The sequence below is a fragment of the Podarcis cretensis genome (genome assembly GCF_951804945.1).
Source record: "Podarcis cretensis genome assembly, chromosome: 3".
NCBI lineage: Eukaryota > Metazoa > Chordata > Lepidosauria > Squamata > Lacertidae > Podarcis > Podarcis cretensis.
This window is the reverse complement of record NC_137172.1, coordinates 25,584,241-25,608,905: the sequence shown is the minus strand read 5'-3', so window position 1 is coordinate 25,608,905 and position 24,665 is coordinate 25,584,241. Positions and strand designations below refer to the sequence as shown.

General features: G+C 41.3%; 1 protein-coding gene and 1 long non-coding RNA gene across 6 annotated transcripts in view; one reads left to right on the top strand and one right to left on the bottom strand.

Moving 5' to 3' along the window:
- The window catches only part of LOC307212094, a 317,636-nt gene extending 314,376 nt beyond the window's left edge, over window positions 1-3,260 (top strand). Inside the window, exons 2-3 of the long non-coding RNA XR_013836818.1 lie at window positions 1,868-2,235; window positions 2,630-3,260. This is a non-coding gene — a long non-coding RNA (uncharacterized lncRNA). The remainder of the gene's footprint in view (window positions 1-1,867; window positions 2,236-2,629) is intronic.
- SYT14 (synaptotagmin 14) overlaps window positions 1-24,665 on the bottom strand; it is a 73,715-nt gene that overhangs the window by 8,843 nt on the left and 40,207 nt on the right. For all 5 annotated transcript variants that reach the window (XM_079968636.1, XM_079968638.1, XM_079968640.1 and 2 more), the window contains 2 exons: window positions 6,166-6,434; window positions 3,616-4,065 (listed from right to left, as the gene is read on the bottom strand). In XM_079968636.1, the coding sequence (XP_079824762.1) occupies window positions 3,616-4,065; window positions 6,166-6,434 (719 nt within the window). The remainder of the gene's footprint in view (window positions 1-3,615; window positions 4,066-6,165; window positions 6,435-24,665) is intronic.

The following is a 24,665-nucleotide window of genomic DNA, read 5'->3' as shown; positions in this document are numbered from 1 at the left end:
TGAGTAGAATGTGTCCTTTTATTTAAAATGCATCTCTGGGTTATTTGTGGGGCATAGGAATTTGTTCATTCCCCCCCCCCCATATAGTCCGGCCCCTCACAAGGCCTGCTGAAAAAGTTTGCTGACCCCTGGCATAGACTCTATAGAATTGCATGAAGCACCTAATCAGAGTTTTAGAAGAATTGGTTAAAAGACAACTTCTCAAAGGCCTTTGCTTCTAATTTGTTTTTTTCAATCTCAAGAGGGCAAACTGGTAGATGCACTATTAAAAATCTCCTTCTGTCTTGGGCAAAAAACACTGATTAAAGTAAAATCAAATGAAAAACATAATTCCTTCACTGGGTATAATCAAGAGACTCAAATCTTTAAAAATTATTACATACAGCTATAATTTATTACTACAGAGTCTATAAAGTTATATCAAATTTCCTTCTGCAAATCATAAATAACACGTGAAATATATGCATAGGCAAATTATTCTGAGAACAAAAGTATCACACTATTCACAGATCAGCTTTGTTCCCAAACTTAAGCTGCTGTGAATAATATACTCTCAAAATGAAATGACAAAACAGAATTTATATGTTTTGGCAAATCAGTGTTCCAACTTCCTCAACAGACATTTGGCAAGGTAAGAATGGCACCCTTGTGCCACTTTTCTCATTTGATGCACAATGCAGTGTCTTTATAAGTTTTATAATAAAAATTATGCAGTACATCTTAGTGGGTAAAAATGAGAAGATAGATTATTTAATTTGTTTGGAATGTGCTGTGACAGAGCATTAAAATTATTGCCTAGATACCCTTTTTATAGTCTACATTAGGGTCTAATAGTGTCATATGCAAGGCATCTCTCACTGACAAACATACTTCACAGCTATGTAAGAATGTAGCCATAAAAACTTTTCAAACATTTGATTAAAGGGTAAGCAGGCACATATCAGTCTATTTCTGGTTTATGCCTCTTTCAAGCAATGTTCTTTCATAAATCCATTTAATTGTGTTTCTGCATTAGTCTACAAGATTTTAAAAAACTCACAAAAGTCGATTTAAATAAATACTTTTTGAACATATTTTATCTCTAAATATGCATTTATAAATGTATTTCACCTCAGATACTTTACATATTTTGGAGTGAAAAACTGCAGCAGAAAATTCAGAGTGCTAAATCTAAAGAATAACTAGGTTCCAATCTGCATAATAGCTTGGGAGGTGTGTGTGGGTCAGCTCAGTTTCTATCAGAATTCACAAAGAGCAACTTCCTCAGGCATCCCCGATAAAGGGATCCCAAGTCAAAAATCACAACCTAGCATAGAGTTAACCACACATAAGGTCAGTAGTAGCTTGACACTGGCATCACTGCTGCTTACTTGGACAGGGGTGGGAACAGGCCACAGTCCCACCAATGCAACCATGTAGCCCTAACCTCACTGTTGCCCTGCCTTGTCCAGGTAAGCTGCAGAAATGCCAGTCACAGGAGGCCACAACACACACTGCTACTGATTAAGCCCACTAAAATTCATGGTCTTAAATGTTAATTCATGGCTGTGAGTACTCTGAAAGAACAGCCCATTAGCAAAATAATGGCAGCCACCTCATGATTTTTTTTGCAAGCTTTATAGAAAATCTCTCAGAGAATATTGCATGTGTGGGTATGTGTGTGTGTGTGTAGATCCACTATTTTTTGAGGAATCCATTCTGTAAAGAGAGCATATGACCTGTAAAGGTAAAGGGACCCCTGACCATTAGGTCCAGTTGTGGCCGACTCTGGGGTTGTGGCGGTCATCTCGCTTTATTGGCTGAGGGAGCCGGCATACAGCTTCCAGGTCATGTGGCCAGCATGACTAAGCCGCTTCTGGCGAACCAGAGCAGCGAACAGAAACGCCGTTTACCTTCCTGCTGGAGTGGTACCTATTTATCTACTTGCACTTTGACGTGCTTTCGAACTGCTAGGTTGGCAGGAGCAGGGACCGAGCAACGGGAGCTCACCTCCTTGCAGGGATTCGAACCGTGACCTTCTGATCAGTAAGTCCTAGGCTCTGTGGTTTAACCCACAGCGCCACCCGCGTCCCTATATGACCTGTAAGCGATAGATAGCTCCATTGTCCTTCAAGTCTTTTGATGGCAGACAGATGTTTCTTGAATGTAGCATATGATGCTCCCCTGTCTCATTGCAAATTCAGTTGGGAAAGATTTGGTTTAGTGCTGCCTACAACTGACGCAATAGGGACGCAGGTGGCGCTGTGGGTTAAAGCCTCAGCGCCTAGGGCTTGCCGATCGAAAGGTCGGCGGTTCGAATCCCTGCGGCGGGGTGCGCTCCCGCTGCTCGGTCCCAGCGCCTGCCAACCTAGCAGTTCGAAAGCACCTCCGGGTGCAAGTAGATAAATAGGGACCGCTTACCAGCGGGAAGGTAAACGGCGTTTCCGTGTGCGGCTCTGGCTCTGGCTCTGGCTCTGGCCAGAGCAGCGATGTCACGCTGGCCACGTGACCCGGAAGTGTCTCCGGACAGCGCTGGCCCCTGGCCTCTTAAGTGAGATGGGCGCACAACCCCAGAGTCTGTCAAGACTGGCCCGTACGGGCAGGGGTACCTTTACCTTTTACCTTTACAACTGACGCAAGGTGATTCAAGCCATTTGGCAGAATCCTGCCATACTTCTCACAAGGTGATACAATAAACACATATCTGAGGAACCCAGAGGAAACTGTGTAGTAAATGCAAGGAAAACTAACTGGAGCTTAGGAAGCCGAATCATTCTGTTTCTTCTTTTTTCACCCCTCTGTGCCCCTACCAATGTTTATCTCTAGTACCACCAGATTTTCAAACCTAGACTTGAGCAACAGTTGTTCATTGTGGACCTGTTCAGACAGGTCACTTACATTATTTCAGAGAGCTCACACATTCCCCAACTTAGTAATACTCATCTTGTATTACACAAATGAGAGCCATGTTGTTTATGTTACATTGTAGGATAAAATGATGCGCACACATTGAGCTGGATTAATTACCTCAGATTTAACGTTTCCTGAAAACACCCCCTCAGATGATAATTATTACAGAAACAACTATCAGAGATCTCACATTTCTTTCTGTCTTGGTCTCCAATGGAGTAAACCTTCCAGTATTTCTGCTAGCATCCTGTTACAGAGGAATCTTGGCTGACACGCAACAGCAAAAGCAATACAGTTCAAAGCACAATTAATAGCATCCATCTTTTTTTAAAAAAATTAATTAATTTACTATTTTCAGGTAGTTTACACACACACACACACACACACACCTCAAAGGCCAAGATAAAGAGGTGTGTCTTTAGCATATGACAAAAACTGAATAATGGTAATGCTACATGGACCTTTGCTGGGAGGGTATTACAAAGTTTTAGGGCTACTACCAGGGCCAGTCCAAGACATTTCGGCTCCTGAGGTGAACTCCAAAATGGATGCTCTCCTTCCCCACCAGAAAAGAAGGGGTGAGTGAATTTCATTAAATAAACCAACTACTCATCGCCCCGCTGTAACGATTTTCCTGCTGTAGAGAAGTATATTTCTTTGTGGCACAAATAACTGTTCTAATCAGAATCCTTGGTTGTACACTTTTCTGCATGATTTAATACTCACGGAAATAGGGTACGCTGGCTCCAATGTCACTGGTACCGACATCTTCCCTTGAAGATTTAATTTGGTTAAGTAAAATATCTTTTCTCCCAAAATCCTCTCTCTTTTTACACGGCGTATACTGTACAGTCTAAAGCGCACTGCATAATTCCCAATCATCTCAGACTCAATATGATTAAATTTAAATGTCTCAGTGAAGACAGGGCATGGACCCTGCTGGATGCTGGTCTTTGCTCTCTGCTTCTTGATAGGAAGAAGAACCAGGTGTACTTGCCATAAACTTCCACTTGTCCTGCTATAATTTGGAATGTCTGTGACAGCTGTCACTGTTATCAGAAGCCTCTGTTCCTGTGAGTCGTAGTCAAAAGTCACATCCAGGGTGCCATACTTAGCTTCTGGTTCAGGATCAAAAGATTTAGGGAGCTGTGATGATGATCCTCGAGCTGACAGATCCTAAATGAAACGGAGCAGAGGTTTTACATACATTCACGCCCATTTAGACATCTATAACTGTATCGATACACTCTGTGATACACTTTGTTAAAAGTGATTTCGCGAGTATGTGTCTTTACATAAATTGTTAAAATTAAAATCCTTGTCCTCAGTGACTGAGGATGATGTTTTCGTTCATTTCACACACAAAGTATTTGAATATTCAAGGAAGGAGGGCTTCTTTTACTGCTTGTGAAGAGAGCCAATCAGAAGAAAGAAAAGCAAGAATAAAAGGTTCATAGCAAGAAGGTCAAAGTGTTTGGAAACAGCTGGGAGAACTGGCTAGGACAATGTTGAAGGGGTCGGCAGGAGCTGGAGAATTAAATGACGATTTAATTCATCAATGACATAATAAACCATTTTGAAATGTTTGCATAAAAATGAATAAAACAGAAATAAAACATAGAAATAAGTGACAATTTTTGGATTGTGCAGCCTGATACATAGAAGCAGGGGCTGTAGAAATTGTGCTTTTAAAGGTAAGACTAGGAGATGCCGTTCATGACATTATCAATTGTGGGCATGGCATTTTAAAAGTTAAAAGCATGTGCAGGTCTGATCTGGATCAGGGTGGGTAAGCTAACTCCTTTCCCCCTACTATAGTCACTTTCAGGATTAGGCCTTCTGCACCTGCTATGTCTACTGGGGGAAAGAACTTCTATTGGTGATTAATAATAATAATAATAATAATAATAATAATAATAGCTGTTTCAAAACACCTGGTGATTCTTCAGAGTGCCAGATTTATTTTAAGGAAGGGGCAAATAAGTAATCCCTGCATGAGGGTGCTAATATGCTGACACCACAGCCTTTTCCCACCTATTTCACCCTGTGCTTTACTAAAAAGAAAACCAAAACCCTGCAACCAGACTGGTCAAATGACCAGTCAAAGTGACATTTGGTATGTGAGAAGAAAGACTCAATTAAAAATAAAACACCTTCCTAATTGCATTCTGTACATTTAAACTATCCAAGCACATTATTAATTATAAGTAAGAATGAGATTCATATGTGTAGCCAAATCTGCTAATAATTATGGTTGTGGTGGATGACGGTGGTGTTATCTGTGTACCAAACATTAAGATTCCAGTCAAAGAATTCCACTGAAAAGTTAGCAAGTCTAACTATAATAGACTTACATTTATATATTTATTTGTTGCAATTACTTCTTTCCCACCTTTCAGGATACAAATCCTTCCACAGAGGCTTATTAGTGACATTAAATTATTTTTTTAAAGTACGTAATATTTTACTGAGGATAGTAAAAAGTCATGGCTATTCTTCCCACAGGGTACTTGGTGGAAGAATGGCTCAGGGGCAGGGATGGGGAAGGAGAAGTTAACTTCAGGCCCTGAGGTAGTCTTCTCATATATCAGAATTGGGGAGTGTTTTTCAGCCTCGGGGCCACCTTTTCTTCTGGGCAAGTTTCCGGGGGCCACAGGGAAGTGATGAGTGGGACCAGAGGGAAAGGTGGTTTTTACCTTCTTACAGTAGGCTAGTTTCCACATACTCTCTCACACACACTCCTTGATCCTCTGTCCAGGCAAACAAGAAGCATTACCACATCGTCTCAGTTTTCATGCTCAGTAGGTAAAAGGCAAAGGGACCCCTGACCGTTAGGCCCAGCCGTGGCCAACTCTGGGGTTGCGGCCGTACAGCTTCTGGGTCATGTGGCCAGCATGACTAAACCGCTTCTGGCGAACCAGAGCAGCACATGGAAATGCCGTTTACCTTCCCGCCGGAATGGTACCTATTTATCTACTTGCACTTTGATGTGCTTTCAAACTGCTAGGTTGGCAGGAGCAGGGACCGAGCAACGGAAGCTCACCCTGTCGTGGGGAATCGAACCGCCGACCTTCTGATCAGCAAGTCCTAGGCTCTGTGGTTTAACCCACAGCGCCACCTGGAGGAGCTTAAAGAGTTCTCTGCCTCAGGTGGTGCATGTATGGGTCAATGGGGAAAGCCATCTTTCAAGGCCCGACTGATCTGTAATGTACCGGACCAATGCTGCTTCATTATATCCTCAATAATTTTAGTACAATTGGGAGAGCGTGTGTTTACCTCTGGGCTAAGGACTGCAGTGCTGTCACTTGGTACATCTTCTTCATATCCTTTGTTATGGAAGCTTTCTATTTCATGCCCAGTGCTCCCTTCGCTTGGGCATTTATATGAGCATCTCGGACTGTTGCTACACTGAGAGAATTCACATTTGCTGTCACCAACTTCGGAGGGCGTGCATGAGAGATGCGGGGAGCCACTATCATCTTGGTACGGTGGGGGCTGCAATTCATCAAGAGGAGGTGTTTGTCTCATTCTCTGAATGCAGTTTGCTAGGAATAAATAACAGTTATCATAGGCTTTCATTCTGTAAGAAATGTGGCTGGAAGAGAAAAACATCATTTGTTTAGCAAGGTGGTGCTTTACGAGGAATTCAAACATGGTGGCCCGGATCCCAAGAGTTATGTGCTGAGCTTGGTGCATTTAGAAGGGACTGCATCCCTCATCTCTAGGTATGCTCCCTTACCACTCCTGCCCCACGGCAGGATCCAGATACTCTTTTGCCCTGCCCTGGTTATCCTGAATTTCCAAAACGACCCAACTTCAATATCCTCACAGTTTTTGCCTCATCTGCTATCCACCAATGCAGCACTGGGTTGCACCGGGTTGAATTCAACTCAAATTGCCACCTGTGCCTTCTCATAAAAAGTACTTCCTAGGTGTGATCTTCTGTCCTTGATAAGATTCTGACAATTCTTGCGGCTTCTTTCCTTGCCTAACTTTCCTAGCTTGATACTTGAATCATAACCATGAGTCTGTCACTATGAGGCATGTGATTGCTTGACTGCTATAGTTGAGTTCATCTCCTGGTTCTGAGCTCACCTACAGTTCTGATTCTATATTCAGTCCCAGTCCAGATCCTGCAAAGACCATCAAGAGTGTCAAATGCTGCGGCTACGTTTTCCAAAACATATAGCCAAGTTCTTTTAAATGGATCTTTATTTTAACTCTGCAAGTACTGTAGTATATTTTAAATATTATTAGGGGGCTGACCATTTAGCTGATTAAACAGTTATCACTTTAAAAGCTTTTTAATTGATGAAAAGGCACCCCCAGTTAATAGGGAAATACATTGTGTTAAATATTAACACATATAAAAAGGGCACAGAGTCAACATCATCTTAGAATCGGGTTGCCATATTTTAAAAACTGAAAGTCCAGACACAACAGTTGGCAAAGTTGTTGAGTTCTTTAAAAGAAAATTTGCCATGATCTAACCTTCTGGACGTATGGCACCTCTTAAAAGAAGATTCCAACTTCTTTTTCTATGACACAGGATCCCTCCACATCTAAGACTGTGTGTTCTGTGGCACATACATGCCTTGTCTGAAAACAAGGAGGCACTCCCCACCCCCCAAAAAACAAGTGTCTTATTCATATGCAACTTTAAAATTGATTAATTACTTAATGAAGGCTGCAATCTTATACCCACTTACCTGGTAGTAAGTCCCATTGAAGTCAGTAGGGATTACTTCTGAACAGATACGTATAAGATTGCACTGTAAACCTCAAACAATTAATTAAATAACTTTAAGAAATGAAGAAGAATGACAGCCCTAATATATTTCAAGACAGATGGAAAATACATACAGAAGAAATAGTCAAGTAGAACCTATGAACACACTGCGTTTGCATAAGACGAAACAGAAACAAATTAGTGTTTTCCATTAACAAGGATTTATATGAAGTAAAGTTTGAAGTAAAGCGTATGAGTATGTGGGATGCTTCTAAAAGCTGGATAAGATAATGAAGAAAAGAAAGGTGCATTTTGGAGTCAGGAAAGAAGCAGAGAAGTGATTAATGCTACTAACCAATTTAAGTGGGTTGCAAATTTCCTGTAGAAGGAAACAAATTGAATCCATATTAACTGCAACCATTACTGTTTCATCTGTAAGCTCCATCTTATTCCTTCTTTTTTTCTCTCCTTTGAAATGTTCAACTTTTTCGTTTCAGTTGCAAGTTTGGTCCCTTGCCTTACATGCTACTTACTCACAAAAATACAGCATTTGCTAGTAAAGTTCTTTTGCATTGCGTGCCTTGCAGTTTCCCACAGGTCTTCATCATCTCAACTCTTCTTGTTCTATATTTGGTTTCCCCGAACCATGCCTACACTGTCTGCCTCATTAACATCTGGAAACTGCTGCCTTATCTCTGAGGTTCAAAATCCCTAGCCAGAGAACTGCTCTACCAAAATCTGGTTTTGCACATTAGCTTTGAGCTTCTCATGAGCTCCTTTAAATATTCATAATATTCAGAAAAAGGCCTATTGTTATCAATGAGCAACCCAATTCCGGCTTCCTTGTATAGCTTGATAATTTTTGCAAGTAATGCTTTGTAATGGTTTCTTTCTCAGCAACATACTTGCATCTTTCTCTCTCCCTCCCTCCCTCCCTCCCTCTCTCCTGTCATTCCTCCACATGCAGGATTATTCATGTTTATTTTTAAGCTAACCTAAGTTTCAAAAGTTTTAGTACTTCAGGGGCTTCTCGGCAAATGTTAAAACAATTTAAATAAAACATAAAATGAAATATATGTTTAAAAATTAAAGAAAACCCTTTATTTTGAATGATTAAATATCCACAGAGGTTTCTGCTATGCTACTCCGATGAGCGCAAATGGAATTTTCATGTTTTAATATTTTTGAGCTGGGAAAAGTTCATCTCTCCAAATAACCCTGCACCGCAAGGAGAGTATAGAAGATAAATAATAAATGTTTAATGAAGACCTGGGGCGCTTCCCCCCCCCTTTTAAAACAGAAAGATTACACGAGCATACGCAAACATTGTTATTTCACAAAGAAGTGCGTTGTCTCAGCATCCTGCTACAGAGGAATCTCGGCTTATACCACCTGCCTACCAAAATGGAAACAACATATATTAAACATGAAGGGTAACTTGTGCAGCGAGAAAATAAATATACCTTACAAGTAGATTACTGGGTTGTTTGGGAGGAAGACAAATCATTTTGATTTCATTTCCAAATAAATTGCTACTTTGGACATTCCTAAATTCTGAAAGCAAGCTGAACTCAGGGAACGCGCATTCAAATGCATTATAATGCAGTGAAAATTCACAGTTGCCATTCGCATCCTCCTCTCCCTTGGGTTTTCATCTACTGCTGAAACCCTTTGGTGCTACTAAGGTTGAGAAAGGAGAGGCTCACCCCATCAGCTCATCTGAGAAATGAACTTCTCTGTGGTTCAGGCTTCCTCAACCTCAGCCCTCCAGATGTTTTGAGACTACAATTCCCATCATCCCTGACCACTGGTCCTGCTAGCTAGGGATCATGGGAGTTGTAGGCCAAAAATATCTGGAGGGCCGAGGTTGAGGAAGCCTGCTTTGGCTCCTCCTCTCCCTGGACTGTCTCCATTCTAGCTGGTATCATAAGAAAAATTAAGTAACTCCAAAAACTAGGGCCCAAGTGGGCTTGCTTCCCTCTTTTCTCCCCAATCTTATTTCCTTTTGCATCATGTTGATTAGACAATATGTTTGCACGCAGGAACTCTGGTTGTTGTTGTTGTTTTTTAAAAAAACTTTTGAGAGTGGTTAAAAAGCTGCAGGTGCTTTATAAATTATTATTACTGTTGTCAGTAATGGCAACAATAGTAAATTTGTTAATCATGCTATGTACGTGTAGTTAGTGCTGGGTGACAAAATGGAGGAAAGGAGATGGCACTTGTGGGTTGCTCCGCTAGATGTGTAGGAAAAACATGGGGTGGTTTCATCAGACCATAAAATCAAAGAATTGTAGAGTTGGAAGAAATCCCAAAGGTCATCTGGTCCAACCTCCTGCAATGCAGGAATCCCAACTAAAGCATCCATGACAGATGGCCACCCAACCTCTGCATGAATACTGCAATCATGGCACCAGGCAGCTTTGATGAGAGCAGGGCGCAGTAAAACAAGCACTAACCCTGAGCTGGCTGGGTCCGGGAGTTATGCTGAATGCAAGTATAACGCACACCCATGCTGGGCACCATTGACTATTTGGCTAGCACATACCTGCACTGTGTCCTTTTGGCCGGCCCCTGCCTCCACTAAGTTACTATACTTTGTCACCATACCACACAAATGCCACCATATTTTGGTGAACCATGCTGACATTGGAGCCCAAAAGCAATAAATAGCACAGCAAGTTTTGATTCTCTTGTGCTTAACGAAATAAACTAAAATTCAGTTTAGAAAATAACACCCCCAGAATCCCACTGAAAAGCAAGAAACTCCTATTAAAGAACCTATTAAAGAAATGTGTCATAACAAGATTTTCGATCGGTAATCAGCTCTGTACTAGAAAGGAGCAGAAGAAAAAGGCAGTCTGACAGAATGAATGAACAAGGAGGGAAGAAAAAAGGAGCGGGGAGTGGCACTTACATTCACCTGAAGACAGCTCAGCTGTCTTGCTCAAAAGCTGAAATAAGCATCAATCAGACAACCCAGTTCTCGTTTGCTACCTACACAACCTATTCCCTTTAACTGATTGCTGGGCAGAACAATCCAAAAGGAAAGGAGAATCGAAGGCGAGCAAACCACCTAATCCAAAGCCCCATTGGGCTTGTGTCAGTACGGCAGAAAGCAGTGGTTTGGGTTCTTCCTCCTTTTCATTGGTTCCCTGCTACATTTTTAAAAATTAAATCCATGCCATTGCTTCCATGCAGCACACCTGGGGTATCTGTTCCCCCTGTTCTAGGATTGGAGACACAGGAGTGCCTAGACCCAATGTTTCCAAAGCCTCCTTTAACATGCCTGTCCCCCCCCACCGAACATCCCCCCCCCATTGTTTTCTCTGCTGTCACTCCATGGCAAGCACATGTTACAACCAATCCCATGATTCTTTTCTCTCTTTCTAAGAAATGTGGGGAGGCGGGAGAAGTAGTGAAATGGGGAGAAGGGAAACTTCCTAGTACCAGCTCTCTTCCCTGCGACTACCATTTTATTTCCCCAGAATTTCTCCTTGGAACAACACAATTTAATCATTATGTGAGAGGCTTCTGTCAAAACAAAAAGGCGTCAAACATGGCTGAAGCTAACTTTCAGCTGAGCACTATTTATTTTAACCCAATGTAGCCTGGGCAGGCTGTGCGTCTAAGTCAGGGTTTGGGAACCAGTGGACCTCCAGACATTGCTAGACTACAACTCCCATCATCCTGATCTTTGGCCATGCTGGTTGGGGCTGATGGGGGTTGGGAATTCCACAACAACTGGAAGGCCATAGGTTCCTCACTGCTTGTGGATGAAGGAGATGTGGGCAGAGATTTAACCTTCTCCCGATCCTGCAGGAAGACACTTCCGCTCAGAATTGCTCGACCCGAATTGCTCGACCCAAACTGCTTTATCACCAACATGGGAAAACATACAAGGTTATTATGCCAATTCAAGAACCAGAATGAATTCCTTCCTAATGGAAAGCTAATCATCAGAAGACAATCTGACTGTGGGGAGACACAAGTACTGAACAATCTACTCTCAAGTGCTGGTTTTACCACGTTACAGTCAATAGTGTCACAATGGAAGTTGTAAAAACATATTTCAAAAGAATGCTGATGTATTTACTATTTACAGTTATTAGTTTACACACTCAACATTTTCATGGGCATAAAATGTAACATTTTAGATACCTAATTTGAAATTACTGTTTTATACAGCTTGTTAAACAACCCATTTGAAGGTAGCAGATAAGTAGCTAATTACTAACAAATCTGACAGCTACAGCTGCAAAATGTTTGTATGATAATTCCAAAACTGAAAATGGTTTATTGAAGATCCATTCAGAAGCTAAATGACTTATCTGGAAAAAAACCACACGATTAAAACATTCCAATGTTTTCTTACAGAGATACAAACAAAGACCACTTTGATTTCTTCTACGCGGGAAAAATCGTTGCATGTTGGGACGGCTTAGTCAATAAAAAGCAAGTAAGAAAATAATAATTCTAGCCCTCGATGCCAGCACAGTAGAATAGGGAAAAAAGTGTACAGCCAATCCTTTAAAACCATGCATTAACTGGGCACTGTTTTGAAGGTGTGGAAATTATTTAATAGCAAATCAGAAAAAAAGATATTAGGGGGTTTATATATTACAACACCTATGTATTGGTGCTTTTAAGTGTATGATTTTAAAACATATAAATAGGGAGATTTGCATTTAACTCCTTCACTTTGGTCCCGATTCAGATTTACGATTTGCACAGCAGAGGGGTGGAGGACTGTCATTTGCTTTTCTACGAGTGGGGGCATAGTGGAGGACAAATGGTTAAGCCCCTTCTCCCAAGCTACACTTTATTTATTTGTTACATTTATATCTGATATTTCCTGCAAGGAGCTCAAGGTGACATACAAAGCTCTCCCGCTGCCCATCATTCATTCATTCATTCATTCAGTTAACTCATATCCCACTCTTCCTCCTGAAGTAGACCAAGCTAGCAAAGATGTCAATAATAGTAGTAATAGTAGTAGTAGTAGTAGTAAAAGCATTCTTAAAATAGTAAAAAGCATTATAGAAACTGTGAAAAGTGTTCTCTCAGCTAGTGATCTGAGAGTTATATCAGACCCTCCAACTTTCCCTATTTTCCAGGGATGTAGATGATTTAGAAAAGCCACCCTGGTTTCTATTTTCATTGGAGAAATGTTGGCAGGTATGGAATTATTTGACACATCCCCCCCCCCAGCTGCCTGAAGGCAATCCTGTTCAGGGAAGTTTTTTTTTAAAAAAAATGTTTTTATATATGTTGGAAGCTGCCCAGAGTGGCTAGGGCAGCAGAGTAAGATGTGTGGTGTATAAATAGTAAAATTATCATTATGGAATGGGGTGTCCCTATTTTCATCGGAGAAATGTTGAAGCGTATGCTATTTCCTCACAACAACCCTGTGCAAGAGCCAAGAGATTATGACCAGCCCAAAATTACACAGCCTCATGGCTGAACAGGGATTTGAACCCCGGTCTCCAAGATGGAAAACAAGGTACTTAAATGCAAAGATATGTAGCTAACATCTTCTTCTTATTATAATAATAATAGTATATTTATTTATACCCCGCCTTTTTTTCTGACGGGACTCAAGGCAGTTTACGGTTAAGAAATGTAGCATCTAGTCCATGGGTAGGCAAACTAAGGCCTGGGGGCCGGATCCAGCCCAATCGCCTTCTAAATCCAGCCCGCGGATGGTCCAGGTATCAGCATGTTTTTACATGAGTAGAATGTGTGCTTTTATTTAAAATGCATCTCTGGGTTATTTGTGGGGCATAGGAATTCGTTCATCCCCCCCCCCCCAAAAAAAAATATATTCCGGCCCCCCACAAGGTCTGAGGGACAGTGGACTGGCCCCCTGCTGAGAAAGTTTGCTGACCCCTGATCTAGTCTCTGAGCCGTTTCATCTCAGCAAAACTGTTTTGTTTCACACCCAACCTCCCACGTATGCCCACCTTAAGATTATGGGGAACAAAGAGCTATGCATGCCTCCCATATCTCCATCCAGTGTTTTATCATGGCTGTATGCAACCTGCACATGTCTCATAGACGAAAAAGCTCACACAAGGGAAGACTGGATGGGGATAAGGGAGGAAAGGCCCCCTAATATTCCCATGCACTGCCTAGAGGAGGAGGAATGGAGCTTGACTGAGCCCTGTGGGGACTGCTCCGTGAACAGATGCTGCACCTGCACCAGAAAAGAATTATCATTTAGTTTCGTTTTTCATCTCTTTCCCCTACCCAATCAAAACATTAGTAATATGGATTTTGCATGAATTAAGCATGAATTGGCTAGGTACCAGTGGGAGTTTTTCCCTATTGTGAATCACTGTGCTTGGGAGGGGATTTCTTTTAACCAAGATCACAGCTGGCGAGGGAAGGTTTGAAACCTTCCCTACCCACTTGGAATGTTATGATCAACAGTTGATAACAACAATGATATGGAAGGGGGTAAAAATAGAATGGATAAATTAATGGATATGTAGCTAAATCAGATGCATCTGAACTGCCACGGAAACCTGGGTGCGGAACTCTATGAGAATTATTGAATAAGGATGAAAATATGATCTGTAAATATAAAACTTAAAAAAAACAAACCCTTCCCTACCCACATGCTGACCACCACCTCTCTGTGCCCGTCAGTATATGTTTAAAAAAACTCACAATATGATGGCTAGTAACATTTTAAATGCAATATGCAGTTAGCCCTTAAGCACATGCAATTGAAATAATCGCATATTCTTTTCCTATTTGCCCATGCTTCCCTTCCTTCTCCTTCCTATCATCATAAGATAGGTTGCATCAGAAGGTAAATAACTTTTTGCAAATCTCATTAGACTTCCATGAATTCAACAGCCAACCCTGCTATAAAGTTCCCTTGCCTGGAATTATTTTTTTATTAAGGCTTCAATAACAGGAATAAATTTTTTTCATGGCTCTATGCAAAATCCACTTATCTTAAAATGTTTATCAGAGGACGTCGGTAGGGATGCTGACTGCACCCTACCTTAAAAGCAGTGATTCCTGCAATGCAGGGGGTTGGACTAGATGACCTTTGGTGTATCTTCCAACTCTCCAGCTCTAAGATTCTAAAAGAAAATGGTTTGAATATAATGCTCACAGTAAGATTATTTTGTTTCAAGTTTTCATAGCATGTATACCACTGTTATGGTACTTGTCCCACTTCACCAAAGCAGCTGTTTTAAACTGTTATCATAGAAGACTGGTTTGTTTATAGAATTATAAACCAGAATAGAAGTCGCAGCATAATCAAATACTTTCAAATTAACTCCTATTACAAACAATTGTGGCTGAACAATGTATGACCATGAAATGAAACAAAGATTGGGCTCGCAAAGTGTCATGTGCTTCCCCGAGCTGCCTGAATTTCAGTTAAAAACAACCATAAGTAAGCACTCTTGTTTTCTTGTACAAAGTTGCAAAAAAAAAGTAGGCAGGGACAGTTTTCAGAAACATAATTGCATTATCATTTTGGCCATTCAACAATTCTTGAATGATGAAGTACATGGTTTAACCAGACACCATATTGCAATTTACTTTGAAGTAAGAAATGTGTATTGTAACATAGTGTAATGTTAGAATTTTGATAGGCGATCACAGCTGCACCAGAATTAGTTTCTATAGCAACCAAGAAGAAATAATGTGGTGAATTGCACTGTAATACACAAAGATGGGTTCCTTGCAAACAGGATTATTTTGCTAAAAGTTTAGCCTCCCCCCCTTTCAAATTAAAACATTTTCTCTAAATAATTATTCTGTTTTTCCTATCTAAAAATGTTGCGTGTTGAATCCCCCTGCACCCTCGTGCTTGGACAAATATTACATTGCAATTGCTGTTCCTATAAATAAATTCAAGACATGTCCTTAAAAAAAAAAGGATTTCTAGTCTAACCTGAATTATCCTTTTCAACAATGTCTGTTACATCATTCCCTTGGAAAGAAAGGCATATATTAAACATACCTTTGAGTAATTCCTTACACAATGCACCATATGGGCAATGCTTTACAGTCCAAAGTCATCGTAAGAAATTGCATGATGGACTGGGGAATTAAAACTGAAATGCACCATCTAAAACCTTTGGACATATGAGATTTATAGAAGCTTTTATCAGCATGTACTCTCTAATGGCTGGCACATGATTTCACAAATATATTAGTATTCAAGGTACCATGCACTTTTTTAGGACAACAAGGGTTTTTTTCATTTAAAAAAATCAGTTCAAACATATCTTTAAAATCTCAAAGGTTAGTGATTTCTACCAGCAAAACAAACCATTACGTTTTGTTTTAAGCTATTTATGGCAATTAATTACAAGCATATGTCTGAGCCTTTTATGCATTTTGCCCTCATAATGCGACCCATTACTGTGGCACAGTCTATCCCCCAGAGTTCCAAAGTATCTTTGGCGTCGCCATGGATACCAACGACATGCTTTCTCTTGCAACTGCTTTGTGTGTCTTATCAAACACCAGAAAACTGACACAGTAGGAATCTGAGCCATCTATATAGGATGAATTTCTAATCTCTTGGTACTGTTCCTTGAGGTTCTCACCCCCACCCTTAGAAACAAGCTGCACAATACTGTATACACTTGAGTTCTAAATGAAATGAATTTGTAGATTAATTTTCGGGGGGGGGGGGAGTTATTTAACCCAGCTGACTGCATTCCAAGAAAAAGAAAAAAGTGTCCAAAAAAAAGGTTAGGGTTTCAGTTTCTAACGCTGCTGCAATGAGTAGCGATGATATGAGAGTTTCAGAAATAACACAAGTTCTCAAGGAAAGAACAGCTGACATTCAGCTTTGGCCCTGAGCTCATGGGGCATTGTGAGACATTTCAAAAATTATTCAGTGGACCAAATTTAGGGACTCATTTCTTATATTTATAACTATAACCTGCCTTTCTTTTAACTTAAGGGAGCATATTCGAGGTTCCTGGGCAATCTTAGAGCCTGGGGATTGGTGGTGGGACAACAATGAGTGGTCAGAGGGAGAAGAGGGAGCCGAATGAGAGGAGGTTGTGCTGGAAGCTGAAGAGGTAACAGGATTTAGTGAGCAGGAAGAGACTGTGGCAGAGAGCAGTGCAGACTCAGAGGCAGGAGAGGAGGGGGGTAGGGTTGGGCGATATCTAATTTTCAACATCACAATATCACCAGCTGAATATCATGATATCTTGATATATCACAATATATACCTACGGCAGCCGAGAGCCTTGCCAGGCCTCCCTCCGATGGCAAAGGGTCCCGCCATAACTCCCACAGCAGCAGAGGGCCTTGAAGACCCCCTCATGACAGCAGAGGATCCCGCCGTACCACCCCACAGTGGCATTGGGTGTGCCATGCTTCCCCACAGCAACTGAGGGCCTTGATGAGGCTCCCTGTGGCGGTGGAGGGCCTTAAAATGTAAACTAGTAAATTTAATAAAAATATTAAATAACTTCCATATAATATATTTAATATATTTTCAACTAATTTAAGAGTTGTTTAAGTGATTTACTAGTCAAGTTGCATCTGCTTCCCCACTCAGAGGTCTAAGCGGGTTCTATGCATGCATAAGCCCCACTGAGTTCAACTAAACTTACTTCTACTTTCCTGGGAGTAAGCCTCATTGAATTCAGGAGGGCTTGCTTGTGAGTAGACATACATTTGCTTGCACTGCTTACTGCAAAACACCAAACCTCCCATTTCAGCATAAGGCAGCCAGCTAAATCTTCTCCCCTCCATGTCCCCCCAGAAGGGCCCCCACAAAGGCCCCATCCCACTAATCTCTCCCTTTTTATCAAAGGGAGGGAGGGCAAGCAAGCAATTAAGCAAAAAGATAAGTCTCCTTTAAATAAATAAATAAAACCTTCCCTTTTGATATGGAGGGAAACTATTTATGGGGGGGGGGGAAACAGCATAAACACCTTCAGAAAATAAAAATAAAAACTCTTCCCTCTTTTTTCTAAAAGAAAAAAGAAATAAGTGCTTTCCAGTTCTTTGTTTACGTTGTTTCTTGTCCAGTCATGGGGGGGCTCTTTCTGGATTGTTAGCAGGCTCTGCATAATTAGCTGAGCTCTAAATGGAAAGATACTTGTGAAGCTGAAAGAGTTTGCTGGTTTGTGTGAGGGTTTATCTTGATGATATTATTATTAATTATTATTATTATTATTATTATTGTTATTATTGTTATTATTGTTATTATTGTTATTATTGTTATTATTGTTATTATTGTTATTATTATTATTATTAATACCCCACCCATCTGGCTGGGCCTCCCCAGCCACTCTGGGCGGCCTCCAACCGAATATTAAAAACAATACAGCGTCAGACATTAAAAACTTCCCTAAACAGGACCACCTTCAGTTGTCTTTTGAAAGTAAAATAGTTGCTTATTGCCTTGACATCTGCTGGAAGGACATTCCACAGGGCAGGCGCCACTACCGAGAAGGCCCTATGCCTGATTCCCTATAACCTCACTTCTCGCAGCGAGTGAACCGCCAGAAGGCCCTCGGCACTGGACCTCAGTGTCCAGGCGGGATGATGGGGGTGGAGATGTTCCTTCAAGTTTACAGGACCGAGGCCGTTTAGGGCTTTAAAGGTCAGCACCAACACTATCTTAATTTCTTATTGGTTAGGAGGGAGAGAGCATACAAAGCTGGCAACACCGGGCCTGCAAATTATCTGCAAAGTAACTAAAGTATCAGTTCAGCTGAGCTACTCCCAGGAAGCTGTTAAGTGTCCACCTGCCTTGTTGAAACACTCATCAAAATGATATTTCAATATTCAAGGGTGTGGTGATTTATTGCACAGCCCTAGAGGGGGCCCAGGAGACAAGAGATAAGGCAGGCTGCAGAAGAATCCAGGGAGTTTCCCCCTCCTGCTGTGACCAGCTCCCCCTCCTCTCCCCTTTCCCAGAACAAAGAAATGAAGAGAATGCAGAAATGAGAAACAAGATGATGGCTGCTGGGGAAGGAACCGGGGAAGAAGCTTTAGAGGGCAGTGGAAAGGCAGAGACCTTCAGTCCTCACAACTGCTTCATTGGGGCAAGGGTTGCTGTGACCACTAGGATTGAGCTGTTTTGTTTCCTTGAATAAAAAGTTAACTTCACTGACATTGGGTGCTCTATTATTTTATTGCTGACCTACGCCTGACTCCAGCTCCTGACACTCTCTATGGACGTCATATCCCCTTATTAAAAATTGCTAGTCAACCCTGAAACCAACTACATACATCTGCAAAATCAGTGTAACTGGACATCATACAAGGGCACAGGTTGATACACATATAATTGTGATGCTGGGTCTCAATTCAACACACTTGAGGCAAAAAAAACCCTATAAATATCATCTGGTGTAACAAGTGAGACATGCAACAAAATGTTGCAGTGTGTCCTCTTCATCCCTTAACAGAAGTGCTCGTATCTGAAGAAGTGTGCATGCACACGAAAGCTCATACCAAGAACTAACTTAGTTGGTCTTTAAGGTGCTACTGGAAGGAATTTTTTTATTTTGTTTTGACTATGGCAGACCAACACGGCTACCTATCTGTAACTAGAAGTGCTCCTGTTCAAAGTTAATCAGATGGACAGGGTATTATAAACTGTAAACTGCCCAGGCAGGACAATTCATCCCACCCCCATTTTCTGTTTTCCTTTCCAGCTGACACTCAACGTTCTGTGGCTCCTGGAAGTCACTAAGCATGCTCAGTCCTCACTGGGTTGTGGTTCATTCAAGCACTCCAATATAGCCCTCTCATTTTTCAGTGGCCATTTGGGCTCCAATCCTGTTGGCATCACTCAACAACCTGGGTTTGCTATTAGATGCAACAAGTGGCACCTTGTAGTAGTAATATATCGCCACACTCCGGCAAGCCTGCCATGCCTTCTTCCAGGATTTTATTAGCTGTAAGGAGCTCAAGAAAAGCAATCCAATCTTCTTTCCTCCTAAGTCTTTCACTTTCCTTTAACAACTGACCCTCAGCTCAGTCTTCAGTCTCTAAGAAGGGGCATCTCCTTAGATTTTTTTTTGTATTTTTGCAAACTTTGGGATTCCCTCCAAAAATGCTGCTTCTGCCTCAGTGTCTCCGTTTCAGATTCTTTCCTGTTTGCACTGACACCTGAGTTTGCTATTAGACAGAGTGATGTTATACAAACTAAGAAGTCTGAGAAATACGTTGCACAGTTGTAACTGATTTCTCCTGTCATCACGCTAACTTAGGTAAATTCAGACCATCAGATAACCAAATCCAGGTTCGAGGCAAAAGTATGGCAAATTATACTTCAGTGAAAGCCCTAAGTTTATATTAATCCACCTCATAAAAAATCAGTACTAGAAAAAATTATAGACTACCAAAAAATTTCTAAATTCACATTTGAAGTGTGGCCTGCTAATCAAAATAAATTTTTAGGCGTGTCCTTAGCACCTGAGTAGCAAGTCCAATTGGCATAGTCCCAGGTAAGTATTTATAGAATTGCCATCTATGGTTGCAATGCTAACCCTTAACAGGACTTCAATAGATATGGCTATGGTTGCACTATAAAGTATTTGTGACAAATTTCAGCAAATAAATCACCCTCCCCACCTGTGTACATGGATACACATTCTCTCCATCTGAGGCCTTGGGTAGTAAGTCTATCCTCACTATAATGGCTATTCATCAGCAACAGATCTATTATTGAATCCCCTTGGCCTTTTGACTTCATTATTTACAATTATTGTCCAGGAGGGGCTGTAGACAACTGATTAAATGTTGGGAGATAGTCCATTTAAAAGTTGTAGGAAGTAAGTGTTGGAATTCTGCCTCGGTCAGAGGAATGTGCCTACCTCTCCAGGCACCGGCTGAATTCCTTTGACCTCCCTCTGCAACTCCCGGCAGGTAAACAGGCGAGGTCTGTAACGGCGATTTTTCCCAGACTGTGAGAAAAACACACCACTGCTTCTCTCCTCCTCCCTGCTCCCCAGGGAGGGGAATCAGACTCAGACAGAAATGTATTTACATGTCTTTATTTCTGTCTTTAGCAGCCATACAGATAAAGATGTCTGCACTCTTCACAAACAACAGCAGAGAGTATCTGACTCAACCCTTGTACATCCTGTACAGGTCGTAAGTCACACACTGAGCTCACATCCGGTGCTCAATACGGAGAATGGACTGCCCCTTTCTTGCCATGGTAACAGTCACAAACATCCTGTCTGGCTTTCCAGCCACCAGCAGCTGGCTTAGCTGCTGCTTCTCGCTTCTGCATTGCTTCTTTATGGTAACAGTAAGTGGCGTTCTCTCACTTTCACTTCCTGTTCTCAGGCCCAGAACCATGACTACCTGTAGTCTCAAACTATGTAAGTAAGTTTAGCTTTACATACCTCTGGCAGTATTAACAAGCTCCATCAGTGTATTTCCAGTAGTGATTATGTTCGCTTACCACATGGCAAAGGCCACAGATGGTCATCTCCCCTTGCTGTTAGCATCACCATGCTGCAGGTCATGTGTTTCCATCCTAATTCAAGTTGCTGGGAGTGATCAGCCTTCTGTTCTGAGATTCACATCTTCCAAATATGTACTCTTATTAGCTCTATTTTTAACCTGCCACTCATACAGTATACTTAAAATTCAGAGCATGTTTACATTATCCAAACAGCAGGCTAATGGAACTGCAAACCAGACAGTCATGCATAATTCAAATCAGTATCCTAAGGCTTGCAACTTCTAGTCAAAGATGCCTCTAAATTAGATAGGGTGTGACTTTTAACATGAATAAAGTGTAGCTAATTTCTTCCTTTATCTGACAAATTGATGCATTTTGCAAAGGAATGCTATTAATGTGCGGCATCCATATAATAGCGCATTTGTAAACTACTGGTAGAAGGATGAACTACTACAAAACAAAATTAACCTGAAGACTGTAAAACCAAGTCAATAAACTCTAAATACTAAAAATATAAACTAGCTCACAAATTGGAAATGAAAAATAGGTTTTAGAAGGTTTCTGAAAACATTTCTATACAGTGGTGCCCCGCAAGACGAATGCCTCGCAAGACGAAAAACCCGCTAGACGAAAGGGTTTTCCGTTTTTCGAGGCGCTTCGCAAGACGAATTTCCCTATGGGCTTGCTTCGCAAGACGAAAACGTCTTGCGAGTCTTGCGAGTTTTTCCCCTCCCCCCCCTTTTTCTAAGCCACTAAGCCGCTAATAGCACTAAGCCGCTAAGCCGCTAATAGGGATGCTAGACGAAGAGACTCGCGGAACGGATTATTTTCGTCTTGCGAGGCACCACTGTACAAGCCATGGAAAAAGGCAACATGCTGGAACTGCTGAGAAAGGCCTTTGCAAAGACAAGAGGAAGATGGCCCAGAAACTATTGTATCAATCTCAGCAAACTATTTCTGTGTCCCCAAGGGTAAATTAGACAAGATGCCGTTAGCAACTGTGTCAGTGTTGCTGTTTTAAATAGTTAGCACAAGAAGGATCTGATTTGGACCAGGACCCTGGCTAGCAAGGGGATAGGACGCAGGGCTTTAGCACTTGCTGTAGTCCCAGTCTTGATCATGCCTGTTATTTCTATTGGATTTCTATTTGTGCGGGGAAAGGTTAAAGGCTCAAAGGCTGCCTTTCCCCATATGGACTGACCCAAATACCACATTCATCCTCTGAGGCCCTTCTTCATATGCCTCCTCCATGAGAGGTCTGGAGGGTTGCAACACAAGAACAGGCCTTTTCTGCAGTGGCTCCCCTTTTGCAGAATACTCTCCACAGGGAAGTTCAGCTGTTGTCTTCATTATACACATTACAGTGGTACCTTGGGTTACAGACACTTCGGGTTACGCGTTTTCAGGTTACTGACGCGCTGAAACCTGGAAGTACCGGAACGGGTTACTTCTGGGTTTCGGTGCTCGCGCATGTGCAGAAACACTAAATCATGCTTTGCGCATGCGCAGAAGCGTGTCATGCGCGTGCACAGACGTGGCACTGCGGGTTGCGAACGTGCCTCCTGCACGGATTACGTTTGCAACCCAAAGTTCCACTGTATATATCTTTAGGCACCAGACAATAATGTTTCCCTTCAACCTTTTGGCTGAAATGTGTTTGTGGAAGGGGGAGGGGGTTATTGGTTTGTTTGTTTTTGTTTTTGTTATGCATTTTGTGTTTTTTATATTGTAATTTTATGTTGTGAATAGCCCTGAATCTACAGATGAAGGGCAGTATACAAATTTAATACAACACAACATCCACACAATTGTTAATTGCACAAATGGCATCTCACCTAGTTGAACCATGAGACTGAATATCTGTGAGGAAACAGGATATGAATGCCAAACATTGTGTGTAAAGCCATGACACTAAGTAAATCTAGAATTAAAGTCTCAGTACTGTAACTTATTTCTAAATATGTATCTGGTCATGTAACAATAAAGGAAATGCTTCCAGATAATACTTTCTTTTCTGTTAGCAAAAAACAACCTGTTGGTTTTCAAAGCAGATGAGCAAGCTAGCTAAAGACAAAAATCAAATAACTTTGAGCTGAAGGAAGAAGGTACTGATCCACGTAAAAAAACTGTTCTGAGAATGTACAATTATAATGCTTCATCTACAAGTAAAATCAGGTCAAAGTAGCAGACGACAATATATATGAGCACAAACTCACAGACCAAATGTAAAGTGAGAATCCACAATTCTGAAAATATGTAAACCAGATACGTGAGAAAAAGATATTTACATAATTACTTTTATATAGAAGGAGAAAGGTCACGTGATGCATCTAAAACTGCAGGCAGCCATGTAAGTCCATTGGGGTGGGGGGAGTTAATCCAAGAGCAACAGTAGTGTAATATCTTCTATTACGACAAAATTTAGTGAGCAAGATTTTAAGTTCCTCAGAAATTATTTTTCATACTGAATTCTCTTTCCAGCAAAGGAGGGAGGAATAAGAAAAATGAATTGTTTTAGGGTCTGAACTTTTGGGAACCAATCTTTGGATAGGGCTAATTACATGATTCCTCCCTAGGCCAATGCTGCTTTCCCCAGGTAATGTATGCAAGCCAGACACACTTATTTACTCTTTAATGAGCAGAGAGTAATTGCAACTTTAAGTGCTCAGTACCCGTGGGTACAAAACACATGAAGGGACCAGCAGGAACATAACTCAAAGATGGCACATGCACCAGTCAGACTTTTCCATCCAAAGTGTGATTGGCATCGGTTTGAAGGAGTCCCTTTCTACATGCATAAGGTTTCCATCGTGTGGATGAGAACTCAGATTCAGCAGGTGGGTTAGCCTTGTGTGATCAGTTCCAATTGGCACTGAATGTCTAAATAAGGCTTTCAGAAATCCTCCCAGTTTGATCCCCAAGTGGCAGAAAAAACTACACTCATTTATCTTCTCATACAAAAAGCCACGAACAAACTCCAAGTTTCTGCATCTCCCCTCCTCAGAAGGAGTTCTCAATACATCGCCAACCATGTGCGCCACATAATCCCATACATCTTAGAAGACGAAACAAAACAATGGGTGCAAGTGGAGATAGAGATAATTGGAAACATCCCACCTCAGTGTACCCATTAAACCCCGGCAATCACTTTGGAAGCAAACATGACATGGAGGGAAGATTTGGTAACCTACTCCCACATAATCATCTTTGTGTTAGTTCAATTCCTGCTAAGCCAAAAACCTTTCACAGGCCCCAAGGCTAGCACCTGCAAGCCATCTTCTGCTGCTGCTGGGGATATATGAGTGAAATGCACATGGGTAACAGCTGTTGAGATTTGAAAGACTGAATGGGTGTTATTCTGGTTCCCTGGCTTTTTTTTTTTTAAAAAAAAGGGTTGGATATCTTTACCATTACTACCAATATAGTGGTATATCTCCTCTATAGAAATAGATATAAAGACAGATGAAGGATCAGACAGTTTCCTACTTATTGAATATCACTTATTGGAAATGTTTGTGTCTCTGATATTTTCCAAGTACATAAACTCAAGGTCATCTTAAGGACTTTATTTTCCTTTCCTTCTTAGACTTCAAGCCACAGACTGATGGGTTTGCAGGGTAG